This window comes from Trichogramma pretiosum, unplaced genomic scaffold (genome assembly GCF_000599845.2).
Source record: "Trichogramma pretiosum strain Unisexual culture from Peru unplaced genomic scaffold, Tpre_2.0 scaffold50, whole genome shotgun sequence".
Classification (NCBI taxonomy): domain Eukaryota; kingdom Metazoa; phylum Arthropoda; class Insecta; order Hymenoptera; family Trichogrammatidae; genus Trichogramma; species Trichogramma pretiosum.
The window spans coordinates 209,521-225,567 of record NW_019640807.1 but is presented as its reverse complement, the minus strand read 5'-3'; the positions used below and the strand labels follow the sequence as shown (position 1 = coordinate 225,567).

The 16,047-nt window shown below is 40.5% G+C and overlaps 1 protein-coding gene across 4 annotated transcripts in view; it reads left to right on the top strand.

The window, feature by feature from the left end:
• LOC106655043 (mushroom body large-type Kenyon cell-specific protein 1) overlaps positions 1-16,047 on the top strand; it is a 67,161-nt gene that overhangs the window by 45,643 nt on the left and 5,471 nt on the right. For 2 of the 4 annotated variants that reach the window (XM_014375229.2, XM_023460625.1), the window contains exons 4-10: positions 5,409-5,566; positions 5,794-6,213; positions 6,287-6,679; positions 6,771-7,025; positions 7,194-7,273; positions 12,099-12,636; positions 15,048-15,306. In XM_014375229.2, the coding sequence (XP_014230715.1) occupies positions 5,409-5,566; positions 5,794-6,213; positions 6,287-6,679; positions 6,771-7,025; positions 7,194-7,273; positions 12,099-12,636; positions 15,048-15,306 (2,103 nt within the window). Of the gene's footprint in view, positions 1-5,391; positions 5,567-5,793; positions 6,214-6,286; positions 6,680-6,770; positions 7,026-7,193; positions 7,274-12,098; positions 12,637-15,047; positions 15,307-16,047 lie in introns of all 4 variants that reach the window. The other 2 variants (XM_023460621.1, XM_023460623.1) reach the window with 2 other exon arrangements.

Here is a 16,047-nt window from a genome sequence, read left to right as displayed (position 1 = left end):
CAACAGCAGCAGCAGCCCCTTGTGTCTAGCTATAGAGAGCACATTGAGCAATTTCACCTTTTTTGCAAATTCTTCCGTAAAAGTGCAGTTTTGAAAAAACAAGTCATTTATCGCGATTTTATTAAAACGATGGCGCAGAAAAATTTTTTCCAGGCCACATCAAGCAACTCTTTTTCCTTCATATGCACACCCATCCCCTTCTATATCTATGAATATATTTATTGAAAATATCTCGTCAACGCATGTAGCTCAATGGAAAAAACACTTTTTTTACTTCACTTATTCAATTGATTTACAGGCCGTACTTCCGAGTGTTTTGGTATATATAAAAATTCAGTATATATAAAAACATTAAAATATTAAATTTTATTATTATTCACTTTCATAATACAATTTTATATAAGGCACTGTCATTCTAATTTGCATACAATCATGCGTTGGACAAATATCCATATCTTTAGAATTGTGAACCTCTTTTGATATCTGCTTTTACTTCAGACATATTTTAAATGTATTGATTGCTAAAATTGTTGTATACTTTTAGTGTACTGGACTCGCAGTAACCATTTTTGACTAATGCATAAGTGTGCGCGTTTGAACGTAAATGATTTATGAGAACAAGGTGTGAAGATTTTATTTATTTATTCACGCACGGATGTTAACTATAAACGTGGCCAAAGTATCAAACACGTGCCGCAGTGACATCGGCCATCGTTTCATGAATATTTGACGTTCAATTTTGATTTAATGCAATTTTTTTTCGATCTCATATTTGAAATTTGATAAAATGAGAATTTAAAGTGTACCAAGGAATTAGAATCTGTGGCAAGTCTTGCCTCGAAATTACTTTACTCACTGCAAGACCTTGAAATTCTATACGTATATAAAGAGTTCTGCGAATGACTCGTCGCGGTCGAGAATATTAGACGCGGAAAGCGAACTAGTCCGTTCGGCCTTCTCTTTGCCGCAACTGCACTTGTTAAAAAAAAAGTAATTTCTCAGATTCTTCACGCTTTTATAAGATGTTCGATCGATAAGTACGTTGTTCAATGATGCTCAAAAATAAATATGACGCCAATTCAAGCATATTCAAGTTCTTTTGCATCGCGATATGGGTTATTCTTCTCAAATTTTGTCACGTATTCAACCTAGAATAAATATAATAGCCTAAAATAAACATACGTACATAATTGTGCGCAGCAGCGATTATAAAAATGGATCTTTCGAGTGCATTTCTGGTGCAGCTTTTCTTCGCAAGAATTATGTTAGTAAAACTGCCGATTTTCCGTGGACAGGATAATTCTAAAAGTTTGACGGAATAGCTCTGCAGTCGAAGCATCGCATTATTCTTTATAAATCTGTAGGAGTTGAAAAAAGATATACACGGAGCCGAAGAATAAGAAAATTCTCACAATAATGAAGGAATTCTGCGGTGCAACTAGTACGGAACAGACATAGTGCGCTCTGGGCGATAAAAAAATTGAGTCTCATTATTCAACAACGTAGAGCTCCGAGTCACCGGGCAGATATCCTTTTTTTCTCGCAAAATATATTTTATGCTTGCGCGAGAAGGCTTGCCTGGCGTCGATCTCTTTGTTTTCTCTCTCTCTTATCCATCTCTCTAGATGGTGCATGCAGAGATATAATGTGCGCCACATACATAGCAGAGGCACTTGGTGAGACAGCATCGATATTCAAGCACAAGATGCTTTCTTCATTGCCGTGTTCTATAGCATACAGATCAAGCAGTTCTGGTTTTTTCATTCAAGGCTCTTCGTTTCTCTTTTTTCCTCAAACTTTGGCTCGTGGCATTTCTTTTTCTCGATATTGTATATTTTCAAAGATCGCTCGGTGTAATTTGAATCGTCGTCATCTATATTTGTAAAATCGAAAACTCTACTCCGTGACTCCATTCGAATGAAGTATAAAAATTGCTCGATCGATCAATAACATTTTTTGGGAAATAAGTTATAGATTGATAATCAGTCGCGAGTTCATAAGTATATAATAGATATATGTAGATATAAATAAAAGACAAGGGAATGCTAATCACTTGGTAAAACGAAGCACGCAGAGCGCGCATTCATACATATATACGCATGATATATGTAGCAGGTGTATATTGGAAGTAGAGATAGAAAGTCGTAGTGAGTAAAAGGTACAAAGTTCATTTGCCCCAACCCCCGTGGGCGAAACAAGCCACTCGCGACGATTAAAACCTAGACTCGCAAGTTATCTACTGCTCCGTTCGGCTTCCATATGATGCGCGCAATTATACACATACTAGCAGGCACATGCATGTCTGTGCACTCGTATGTACACATACTCTTCATTAAAACGAGAGACACCGAATTGAGACCAAGAGCCCCGGCTTGTGCTTTCAGTGCAGGGTCACGCACATATTATGGACGAATGGGCGAAACGACGAGAGAAATTCGTTACGCAACTCGTACATGTTTTGGTATGTGCAAACTGTATGTGCAGATAGAAATTGCGTGGATAATAACGCTGGCATGAAAATAGAAGCTCAAGAAGTAGCAGCGGCAGGACACTTTCGCGCGAATACATATACGCGCTCGGCACGTGGATGAAAAATGAAGCAGCCGCGCGAGGGTTGCACCGAAACTCGCGTGGCAAATATTTGACATTCAATTATCATTTATTCAGTTGTTTTTCAAGCTAGCTTTGCCTTACATACATTACGCGTGGCGCATCACATGTACGCTCGGGCGCACTAATACCTATAACGACGACGACGACGACGACGACGACGACGACGACGACAACGACGTACGTGCATAAGTCATGTGCAATACGCGTGTACGTATATATACCGCAGCACGTGTGCCGCGCGGCAATATAGCGTGCCACTTTCCAACTTCGTACTTTTATTTATATACGCGAGCCAATCCTCTTTCTCTACTTACCATAGTACCTTTTTAATTAAATTTTTCAATTATTACTTCGATCACAGGCATCTCTCTCTGTAGGCCAAATGCCCACGAATAATCATGAAAATTCTGCACATATCGGCCAAACTAGATGCCACTATTTCGCTAATTTAAAGTATGTACTCGCGCACCAAATACCGCATGCACGTGTACTTGTTAATAGCTTTTTTGGCTGATGAATCTAATTGAATTTTCCTTTACGGATAATCAATTTATAAACTAGGAGGTTGTGAGGCCAGGTCGCATCATCTAATTTGATATAAAAATTCACCAATATGGGTAGGCAGTTATAGTCAAATTCTATATAGTATCATGATTGTTAAAAAAAAATTCTTCAACTTATTGGTACTTTTAAGTTGCAAAAAAATGTCAACTAGCCCAATTATGAAATTAACTATTAAACAGTATTAAAGAAGGGAGGAAGGGTAAGGGTTGCCATCTTCATTTAAGTTATTGATAATGAAAAATATGTGGTTTGCTTACTTACCTCCAATTCCAACATGCCCCGCTTTCCCCTACGAATCGAAACTTCATTAATGCATGTATATAGAAGCATTGCACAAACCACGGCACGTGGGTGGGGGTGGGGAGATGAGAGGCTATGAATTCGTTTGAAAAGACCTCGATGATGATCGGACGGGGCAAAAATTCATTTCCCAAAGCCGTCAGCCGATAGAACGTAATCTCGCACGCCGCGAGTCATCTTTCGATGAGGAAAAAACGGCCGGATGGCTGTAGGTGGGAGTGAATGAAAGAACAGTGTCTCGCGACCGCATCAATGACAATTTTCAATCTACTTTTTTTCCTGCTGCGTACAGACGGATGAAAAAAAAAGTCGAGCAACTGATGGATGCATATTGGACATTTTCGAGTGTTCGAGTGACTCTACGCATGTGCTATGTGCAGTCCCAAGTCTGTGGATGACGAATAATTCGCTTTGCGACTCGACTATTCCTCGTTACAAAAGCATACTTATATCTATACATATTTAAAATTATATATACGTATACATTTACATCCACAAGAACGCACGCGCAAGTGAGGGAAAATAGGCAGCTCGCTGCACAACCAGCAGCGAATATCGGAGCAATTTAATTTGTAAATTCCTCGAGGCTATGGGGAATGACAGTGCGAATAACACGCTTCAATTTTAAGCCCCAAAAATTAAGTCTTCCATGTTTCTCTATTTTTATGATCATAAACTAATGAGTTGCTGAGGTCATCTTAACTTTTTTTATATGACTTTTATCGTAAAGCTATATTGAGCAAAAAATCGATTGGATTTCTTTGAGTAGCATCTTTGCAACTTTATTCCTAATTGTTTTTGTATTTCCGCGTTATTAAAAAAAAAACAAAAAAATATCTGAAAAAGTAGAGAACGCTCAGTTCTAGCTTTACCTTTTCTTCAATTTATTTTTCTATTCTCATAAACTTACAGCTTTTTATTTGTCTTTATTTTTCTAAGATGTCCCTAATGACTGTCCGACTCCGTTTGTTGGACAAAATCAATTGCGAGTGCCTCAGCTCAAGGTTGAAAAAAAAAGAACTTACCGCCTCGCATGAATTTCCTCTTGAGAGCTTTGCGACGCCGAACCTGTTTATAAGTAGCCTTTTTATAAGTATACATCGTTGAATATAAAACAAATGAATGTGAGCTTTTCGAGGTGCTAAAGAGCACTTCGGAGACTCGAGGAGACTGAGAAAAAGACCCAAGTTACGGACATTTTTTTATTCTCCAAACGACGATGCTATATACAGCTAGGCTTATTAAAAAGGCTGATGGGCTGAAGGGACTGTTATTTTTCACTGCGTTTTGCTTTTCCTGTCTTACCTTTTCTCCTTTGCCCTTAGCTGTTTCTCTTCTCCGCCTGACTCCTTTTAACCGTCTCGGTAAAAGCACGATGATTTTTCCAATTCCAAGCTCTAGACATATGAAATTGTTTTGAATAAAAAACTTACCTGCAAGCATCTTCATACAGATGAAATGTGAGAGCAAAAGTCACTTGCAAAATTATAAATTAATCATGTAGCATCAATATCCGCTAGAAAAGCAGCTCTAAGCTGCGATAAATTTTATTTTTCCTATTTTCAAGTACAACTCTGAGTCAAAGCGCAAGATGTGTCACTGCTCAGTCTATGATAAGATTTGAAGCTAGTTCACGTACGTTTATACTTTGTATACGTTGATGTAGGAATTTGACCTCGCAAAAATAAAAGTACTCGCTATCGCGAAAATTTAGTATTTTCATACAAGCAAATAATGCGCCAAATTGATCCGAAGATGAAGATAACTCACGATGCGGAATTAAAAGAAAAATAGAGCGGGGGGAAATAAAAAATGAATTATACACGTAGTAGTTGTTACATGAAAAGACTCGTAGACGTTGTTGAATGTCAAGGGTGTTTCGGGTGACAGCCCTCCATCCATGTTTGAATGTAGTTGTATTACCATTACAGGTCTGGAGCGGGTCGCCGAGGAGTTGATGGGCCGTAGGAAATGGAAGCAATACTCGGACAATATCTACACCAGCGACACCAACAATACAAGCTCCACGCCGGCGTCCGACGCGGCCCAGCAGCAGCTACAGCTCCTACAATTACAGCAGCTGGCACAGGTGAGCTCGCAAGCACATACTATTATAACCGCGAGTGCACCAACGAGTATTCGGAGGCCAACCGATAAAGTTCCCAGTGCGATATCGATTCAAGAAAAATGTTTACGCGTGAATCTTTGACGGATGCAAAGCCGCACTCGGTGTATCCATGAATTCTCTCTCTTAAGCGCGCGTCCACGAGCTGTCTCGAGAACATGGTGTAAAAAGGCTATGTAAACGCTCAACAGGTGCAGCAACAAGCAAAGCCAGCCGATTCGCCGAGTCAAACGCTGAAAGCAAATTTGGCCAATCAGTTGCAGACAACTACTATTCAGCAAAAGTCAACGGTAAGCGCGCTAACGGGAGGCGAGACATCGCCTCTCTGCGCGGACGAAGTCGCGACGACGGGTGGCCCAGAGAACGGACGCTTGGCCGAGGTTGCCCGGGAAAACGGTGAAACGACAGGAGGCGGCGGTGGCAGCGGTACTGGCGACTCTCGACACAACAACGAGACGACCGGCCAGCACCTCGATCATCTTCTCTCCAACGAGCTTCGCGCCTCCGACGACGAGGATCAAATAAGGATCAAGCGCGAGAGGCTCGACGACGAACAGAAAACGATACCTAGCCCGTTGGACAAGGATCCCAACGACTCGGAAGGGACCAAGGTAAATATATCGCTGTGGTTCGCTTGGCCCAAAGGCTGCAACTTTTAAACCTCTCGATTTTCTATTTTTCCAGATAAAGGAAGAAGCCAACTCAGAAACGACGCTCAAAGTAACGCACGGTCTACTGAGGGTGAAGAAAGAGGAGGAGCTTCAAGAGACACCGGGCCCAGGTGGCGGCGCAGTCGGCATCGTTTGTCCGGCAAGGCCGACCTCGACGCCTCTCCACAACAATAATAACAGCAGCAACAGCAATAACAACAATAACAACAACAACAACGGTCCCTCGGAACAGCTGCAGGAGCAACGTAGCGCCTCGACTCCGCCGAAAAAGGAATTGGTGACTTTTAACGCGGCGGCGTATGTGCTAGGCAGAAGGCCAAGTCCGCCACCAGAGGACTGGAAGCCGCTCGACAAGTGTTACTTCTGTCTCGATGGCAAGTTGCCGAACGAAGAGCAGCCACCTCTTGTAAGTCTTTATCCGCAATTGACTTTCGTTTCGTACGTCGAAAGGATCGGCGAATCATCGAGTACTAATTTGTTATTGTTTCGTTACGCAGAGTCCACGCAGCGAAAGTAGTCAAAGTTCGCGTTCGGCCGAGTCACCGATGTCTGTACAAGTGGATCCGATGGCGGCGTCGGTGGTGGCTGCCGCTCTCAGCGGTACCTACCCGACTCTGCTGCCCCAGTGGGTCTTGCGACACCAAGATGCGGCACAGATCGCCGCCGCAGCGGCGGCCGCAGCTGCGGCTGGTCACACCGAGAACTCGGGTGCCGATCAGCCACTCGATCTCTCCGCAAAGCCAAAAATTTCGGTAAGTCTGGAACCGTTTTAGGTTTTTTACGCGACGACAAAACGCCCCGATGCACGAGCTATAATGCACATGTCGAGTTCTAAGCTTACTTGTTTGTGTGTAACGTGCAAGTTTACGTCGATACTCGACTGCACTACAAGACTCAACTGGCTTAATTTTCTTTTCTAGGACAACAATATATCTATACTGGATCAGCAAAAAATACCTCTACGAATGGCCGCAGCTATCGATCCAAAAGCTATCTTTAAGTAAGTCAATTGCTTTAATGTCGAACCTATACAACTATAGATAGTGTAACACGCACACATAAACACAAACTCGTTCACGAAATCCATCCGCATTTTTTTCTACGCGCAATTTTTTTCTTTCTATTTATATCATGCCTGACTATTCGATCCTTGCGTAACAACATTGTTTGTTCGCGCAAAGCAACATTAACTGCAACTAATTTTCGCGATTGAAAAAGTATCGCGTCGCGTAAATATATTTTCCTCGATAGGAAATACTTAAAAATATCATCAGCTATAAGATAAATGCGAGAATTCGTAGAGTGCACACGTGACACTTGGGCATGCATATATGCAGCTTTAGCATCCTTGAACGTAAAAAAGCCAAGTCTCTAGGTTCGAGTAGCTCGCGAACGATGCGGCGAGTTTTTACGCACAAACAGCACACACGCCAACTCGAGCGTAGTTTGTGCATCCAATAAGGATGTAGCCTACTATTATTATCAATGTTAATAAGGATCGCGCGAGCGTAGAATTTATCGTCGATCCGCTTATCTGATGGAATTCCGAAAAATTTCGCGCTCGTAAATGCAATCGAGAGTGCCTTATATTAATATACGCTTTTATCTAGCGCGCATCCGTTGCGTAAGCTCGCGCGCGCTCGAAAAAAGTTAGTCACGATCCGATTCTGAGCTTCGGGCGTGCTTATCGCTCTCGTGGCATTCGTCAGCGGTGCTTTTCAAACGCGCTTGCGTTTTTCGCTTAAATTCTAACGAGTCGAGCGCGCGCCACTCGGTCCGCCTGATACGTCGTGGTCGAGACAAAAAGTTCGTTCATCGATGTGCAGCCGTCGAAACGAGTTTTCGTCGTTAGTCATGATATTTTTTTGAAAAGCCGTTCATCCTCGCGATGATCGATGAATCACGAGACTTTACCGCATACAATAATGAGCCGTGGCGAGAAATATTTTCACGAGCGATGATACGCGAAGTAAATACAAACGCGCAATTTGCGCTTCCAGTAAAGCTACCGAAATTACATACGACTAGACTATATCTGCGTTCGGGCTCGGTAACAAAGGTATACGTGGTAAGGAAACTTTACAGGCTAGAGAGCCGAGTCGAGCGTCGTCTTTCTTACTTATATCCGAGTGCGTATACACATTCGCGCCAGCCCAAACGAGCCGTCCAATTGTTGTAATTTTCGTTCTCTCCGAAGCGACTCTCTGCGAGATCGACTCGTTATTATTGTCGTCTTGCTAGTATATTTGTTAAATTCAAGTATAATAAATTTTTGTCACTGCGCTCGGGCTTCATCCAGGATCGAAGGCAATTACGAGTTGAGATAATTAAATCCATAATTAAATAAGGTAAAGCCGCAAGCGCGCGCAGCCTTTCGACCTATCCCAATTCGCCGTAGGAACGACCGCATGCGATAATACACGTACACTCGTCGGTTGGCGCGTACATACCCGCGTATATATGCAGTAACGAAAGGGCCGCCAGAGAAATCTACGACAATTTCGCGGAGCACGCATAGTACGTCTCCGAGGGGCAACGACGACGACGACGACATCGCACTCTGATAAAACATTATAAAGACGGCACAAGCGAGAGAAAAGTGCGTTGCCCTCGTGCACATCGTCATCGCGTGGCTCGCTTCACAGCTCTCTTCACATACATGTATGCGTACGTGCTCATCGATGTGGACCCTCTTTACTTCTTTGGCTTTCCAGCAGCGATAACGCGTGCGCACATATATTTTCGCGTTTTTTCGCTCGGTCCGAAAGATTCGAGAGGCACTATCGCGCTCTTTCCTCTTAAATCGCCAGCCGATAAGTGCGTCAATTAGTTGCTTATTTTTCAGTGATTTATCGAAACTGCTCCGTGCGCATCCCAAGAGGGGAGTGGAGCCGCTACGCGCATAACAATAATAGGCGCGCTCCGCCACGCGATAACTGCACGCCACCGAAATTTGGCAAAAGTTACGGAAAGCAGCGAGTTCGTGTTTGCGAATGATTAGGCGGTTGATCGAGCTTCATTGTCGGACCGATGTTTGCCTAGTAATTTCTTGAACCCGTGGCCCCCAAGAGTGTCTGCGGCGGTGTCGAGAGTGAAATTGCACGCGTAGAGCATCGTGTAAGCTTCGGCAGTTGTAACGGAGTCATCCGAAACTCGGCACGCCTTCGACATGCACCTGCTATAGTGCGCTGCTCGATTGTTATCGTCGAATTTTATCGCTATTATCTAACACACGTGTCTACAGTTGCGACTGCACAATACGAGCCGCTCTTTATCATGCGCTCCGAGCTTTGGTCTTTTTCTTTTTGCATATAGCCGGTTCTACATCTCTCTTAATATTCGTCGACACAATGCAAAATCACATAGCTACATTATGCATGTGGTTTTTCGCCCAAGTACATGCAATTTTTAGCAATATTTTCTAAATTCATTCGATTTCTCGCTAAAACTTCTTACCTTTTAACTTGCGAATAAAATACTTACCATAAGCACGTAACGAACTTTACATACAAGATGAATTATTTAACAAAAAGGTACCGCAAATGAATAATATGCTCTCACACGCTTTTATTTAGCTTATTTTCTTCATTAAATTTGTAACTTATGCTTCAGATTTTTTTTTTTTTTTTTTTGGAATTTTATCAAGTTATTAAACTTTTGAGGCTTCAATAACTATATAGATTTTAAGCTCAATGTAAAGTTGATGCTTCACTCGTTGTTACTTTTTGACAGGTGAGGGCTTGAGCAAGTATTATTTTAATCGATCATCAAATTGATAATTCGTGACGTATTCTCGAGTAGCATTATTACTAGATGGCTTGGCTTTGTACTTGAATGCAAAAATGCACAAAACTTTTAATTTTGGATTTTATAAAACTGATGAGTGTCCCGATTCAATTATGGGCAATTTATAAATAAATGAGTGGTCAGAAATAAAATAACAAAATTATAAAAATAAAAAAATAGTTAGTGCAAGTATATAGAATATGTGTGCAAGGGAAACGAAAGACTCAAGGTGGCACCGTCGCCGTCTAAGCGTCGCACGTGAGCGCGTACTTTTATCAACGAATTTGCGCCGGCGCTCGAAGCTTGCCTATATACACGTAAATGTATCTTGGTATATATATGCTCGTATGTGCGACTATGTACTGCTTTGCGCTAGTATGTGTATGTATATTCGTGTGTGTCGTCTACGCGAGGTCAACGAACCCTGCCTTGCAAGCTTGTGCGCTCAAGGGAGGGTGCGAGCTTACACGTATGTGTATATAATAGCAAAGTGCATATACGAGGAGGGCATCTCGTCCGTAATGCGCGAGCGTGTGTATGAGTATGTGTGTACACTGCAAGAACCTAATCTTATCGTCTGTGAACGTCAAGACGAAGAAGATACTTTATCCGTCGTTGGTTTTGCGCTTGCACACACGTACATGCCTGACTTTCGATATCTATCGGTCAAATATCTCGTGAGCCGTGTGTGAGCGTGTCAATGTTTACGTACAATCAGACGACTTCTCCTTTGCAGTTCAACAAAATAAAGACGACGACCGTATTGTCAAAAAATTAACGAAATATACGTAAGCTTTAACTCTGAATTTCGACGGAAAAAATGTTACCTTAACTTATCATTATTTGACAGACACCGAGCATGCTAAACTTTATTATAACTTTCGTTTGTGCGAAATTAAATAATCACCTATTTAGCTAGAAATTCTTTTTTAAATATATACTTAACTATAGATTGTAATTTGCCAGTCTGAGTTACTAAAAACCAGTGCTTGCTTCGTAAACACGAGAAAAAGAAAAAAATTAAATAAATAAAACAATGTTTTAATCGAGTATTTAACAAGTGTTGATAATGCAACTATAGATAAATTTAATCGAACTATAACTTACCCTTTTGTAAATTGTAGCAATTCACTGTACACTAAAAATATCATTGAAATAAAAAAAAACTTGTCATCATTTGGCATTACATATTTAAGAAAGATATACTTTTCGTACAAAGTAGATCAATCTTGTTGAATAGCAATAAATATTTACAAGGAATTCTCATAATCGGGCACACTCACCGGAGATATATCGTAGACCGAGAAATTGAAATTAAATTAAACAACCACAGTCACAAGTTTACTTTTCAATAACAGACTACTGAGTGTTTTTCCGAATCAATCATTTCTTAATAAATTTTTTTAAAACTATCAAACTCTTAAGAAGTATTTCAGGAGAACAATGAAGATTTACTATTAACTTTAGTTGTAAAGACTAAAGATCTATCAGTTACCCAAATTATGATTCGAGGATAAGTTGATGAAAAACTAATTGAAGATCCGCTACATTCTAATCGCTTGTCTGACTAATTTTGTTTCTTTCTACTTACACCACGGACTCGTTTTTAATTTTGATTTTTAATAAACTTTTAAATTTTTGGTAAATAATATTTTATGTCTATTAGTAAGATCGAATGTTTCGCTCAGAAAGTATCGTTTATTATTTGATCTTCGGCATGAGGCAATTTTCAATTGATGACTAGAGCGCATGTTATTGCACAAGCGTCGAATAATTGCGCGTATACGAAGTAAACAGGCCGAAGCGCTGGGTTTTTCACGGGCACGAGCTATTTTTTTTTTGCTCCGAACAAACAAACCTTGATAAATTATCGACTTAAATACGAAGTCACGCAGCGAATACCGGAAAAAATGTGGCAAAACGCGTGATTGGATTGCAAAGGAAGGATGTTGTCGGTTGCTTTAATAATAGAAGTATAGGGTCGGCTCGGAGAAGTTTTGGATAAAGGGAAAAACTGACTGGATTGAAAATTGTTGCAGCAGCACGTGCTACAGAGCGAAGCCAAGGGCGCAGGGCGGCGGTGCAGCGGGAGGCGGCAACGCGGTGCCCGTAGCGACAGGTGGTGGAGGTGGTCGGCGCACTTATACCGAGGACGAGCTGCAGGCGGCGCTGCGCGACATCCAGAGCGGCAAGCTCGGCACGAGGCGGGCCGCCGTCCTCTACGGCATCCCCAGGAGCACCCTGAGGAACAAGGTCTACAAGCTAGCGATGGAGCGCGAGAGGGACGCCACCCTCAACAATGCCACAAGCAACAACAACAACACAGCCACCACCCAGAACAATTCGAGCACGAACAACAACAGCACGACTCCGACGTCACAGAACAACAACAATAACAACGAGGTGACGGCGGCGGTGGTGCTCGCTTCTAATAGCAATAACGGGCTCAAGCACAACAGCTGTGCCGACGTCATCGCCGCCGTCGCCACTGGCACTACCACCACCAACAACTCCACTATCACCACACCAAATACCAAACGACAAAATGCCACAACCGCGAACGCGCAACTGGACGAGGTAGGTTTTGGGGACGTTGCAGCCAGACTTTTATTCAACCGATTTTTTACCTTTTTTTACTTCTTTCTTTCTTTCTTTCTTACTTTCTTACTTCAATTCTATTTTCTTTTCACCTTCATTTTTTCAGTTACTATCATTTTTACTCATATTTATTAATCACATCACTTTGATGATCATGATCCATAATTTTGTTTATCACCGCAAAGCTGAAAATGATCTCAGGAAATATTTTAATGTTAATATTAGACATTTGTGAAAGAAAATTCGTGCTACTTATTGGCATCGTGTAAATATCGTATCCAGCCTTGTAGATCTTGAACTTTTTTTACCTGATCACAATTCATTCGTTCGAGTCAAACATTCACCTGACGAACATGCTTCGCCAACTTGCAGTAATTTTTCGCGGCTAAAGCAAATAATTAAGATACATCGATTACTAATAAACAAAAGAAAAAAAGATATTTTACAAATTTTCGCTGTTTATTTTCTGAAACTGGTATATGAGAATTGTTCTAAGTTGAGTTATTCTATATGGTTTACATAAAAGAAAAACTAAAGGAAAGCTTCCCCAAAACATACCTCTAGCAGGGCTGATCATAGTACGTTGCAGATACGTGAAAATCTCGCACATTATTTTGAAAAAAATAAGTTAGCTATTGTGACACTGCGACTTGTAGCAATAAGTGTTAATAATAGCACCAATAAAACTAGATATACCAGTGTCAATGTGTGGAGTATATTGCGTGATTCTACGCGTGATCTCGTAACGTGAAGCCCAAAATTTTGCTAGTACTCTTGAATATTTGTTGCATGGTCTGTGTTTAAAACTTTGTTTTATTGTTATTTTACGTAACGTATAACTTGTTATTGTATTAGAAGAAACTTTTGGCCATTCAACCTTACGAAACTGGTAGGTAAGTTTCTGGGAAGATGTGCATATACGGACGAACATTATAATGCACTCGAGACACGAACGTTCATTTCTCTACGACGTATTGCAACACTTCGTATAACTCCACGTTCTTTACATTTAATGGATTCTGGGGAAGCTATCTTTCAAACAAAATCAACTCACTTCGCCAATTAGATTTTTAACAATGACTATATTTATTGAATTTTCTTCAAACATACATCAGTGACGCCAAAAAATAAAGATTGTATTAAAGTCACACATGAAATTCATTTGATTTAACAGTTGAGCAAAATTTTTCGAACAAGAAAATGGAGCTCGATACATTTTTAGCTCTTTGTTCAAGGTAAATGTTGATTGCACTGATTTTCGGAAGGATATTGTGCAATAAATCGTTTTTCTTAGTGAACTTATGCATTATTAATGCAGAAATATCGCGCTTTTATTGACACTGCTGTTATTCGAAAAATGTTATCTGGGATCATTGGCCGACACGTGCGATATACGTTACATTCGTTTGGATATTTGTTTTACGTATTTTTGTTTATCATCTGAAACTATTATGTTATCCTTGCATGACGCTTTTAATCGGACGTAAATATTGAAACAATTATTTTCAATTTATGTTACAAATAATATCAAATAGACATCACACTTAAATGTGTAGTGATTGCTGTTCATTGCACGTAGAGTCGATGCACAATAATTTTTAAACATTTTTTCTGTTTTTTTCTCACAGCCAAAAAATCACATTTTTCGAAAAAATGAGTTTTTAGCTTATAAATATGGGTCAAAATAATACTTTTTTACAAAACCGTGCGCACGCATATCACCGATCTTGACGCGCTTTTGGTATGTTATAGTACATGGTAAAAAGGTCCCAAAAAAAAATTTTTAGACCCCCTCCCCCCTCCTACCCCCCACTTCCGGTATAAACGTCCATTTTCTATCTATATTTTTTCTGAGGACATGAAGCAAGTAAAAAATCTGAAAAAATTCATAAAAATACTTTTCCACGATCCAAACAACCTTGAATTTTTTCAGATTTTTTACTTGCTTCATGTCCTCAGAAAAAATATAGATAGAAAATGGACGTTTATACCGGAAGTGGGGGGTAGGAGGGGGGAGGGGGTCTAAAAATTTTTTTTTGGGACCTTTTTACCATGTACTATAACATACCAAAAGCGCGTCAAGATCGGTGATATACGTGCGCACGGTTTTGTAAAAAAGTATTATTTTGACCCATATATTTAAAAGTAACCATAATCTAGCGTTTTTATAATAATTGATTATATGTAAGAGAATAAAGAGAATGAAAAACGCCAGATTTTGGTCTCAAAAATCTTTATCGGAATGTTGCACAAAGCTTATCAATGTCTACATAGTTATTGAATTAATTTCAATAATTAAAGACCTAATAATGTATAGCATTATTCAACATAAGTTTTGAAAAATATATCACTAATTGTCAAGAAATTAACCAAAGCAAACAACGACGCAGGTGGACGATAAAGAGCTGTCCGGAGCAGAGGAAGAAAAAGAAGTGGAAAAGGCACTGTTGAAACCTCTGCTGTCACTCGAAGACCTCGTGCGCTTTTCGCATCTCGAAGGTGGCAGTGGCGAGTCACTCAGGGCCCTGCTACAGCGTGGTCAGACGGAGACTGGGCCTGGTGGAGCTGCCAACGAGTGGTCAAGTTTCGAGCACGCTGGTATCGGACCCTATTTGCAAAAAATGCTCGCAGCTGCTGCGCCGTTTAAAGGTTTGTCAATGCACACTCGAGGGTTGATATTATTGAAAAATAATAACGATCATTATAATCATTGAGAGAAACCATTCAAGTTTAAATTTATCAATCGTCTGATGCATAAGATGCCCACCTGAGAAAATTAGTCTCGGTTTCGATAGGAAACCTTTTAAAAACAATAGTTAGATTTTCATTGGGATAAAAAATTAAGCGAGAAAATAGAAATAGATTTTATAGCAATTAAGAGCCTATACAATTTATTTCATGATGAAAAAGCCGTGGCTTCCGTAATCCAAGTAGATCGCGTTAGAAGCATAGTAAGAAGTACAAGTTTTTCGAAGGCGTGAAAAAAAAATAGGTCAATGCTTCTGCTCTCGCTTGTGATGTATTTACACACACGCGCAAAATATACGACTTCGCCTTATTGCTTTGCTGCCTGCTGGTCTTCGCGTTACAGGCAGAAGTTCAAAAAACAATGGTGCGAAAACCAGTCGTATATAAGTCTTCGTTAATCAATAAAAGCCGAGTTGGGAGTGGGTTCAGATAAACCGCTGACATAACCTGCGACGAAAGAAAGAATGAAAAGGCGGACAAAAGAAAAAAATGTACTTTTATGCATATACGTGTCATTTTCCATCGACTCGATGTTACGTAATTTAAAAAATATTTTGCCGTAAAAACTGGCTTCAGCAAAGAACAAGACATTTGGTAAATTTTCAAACTCTCCCGCTCGGCGTAAAAAACATCGATGATGAA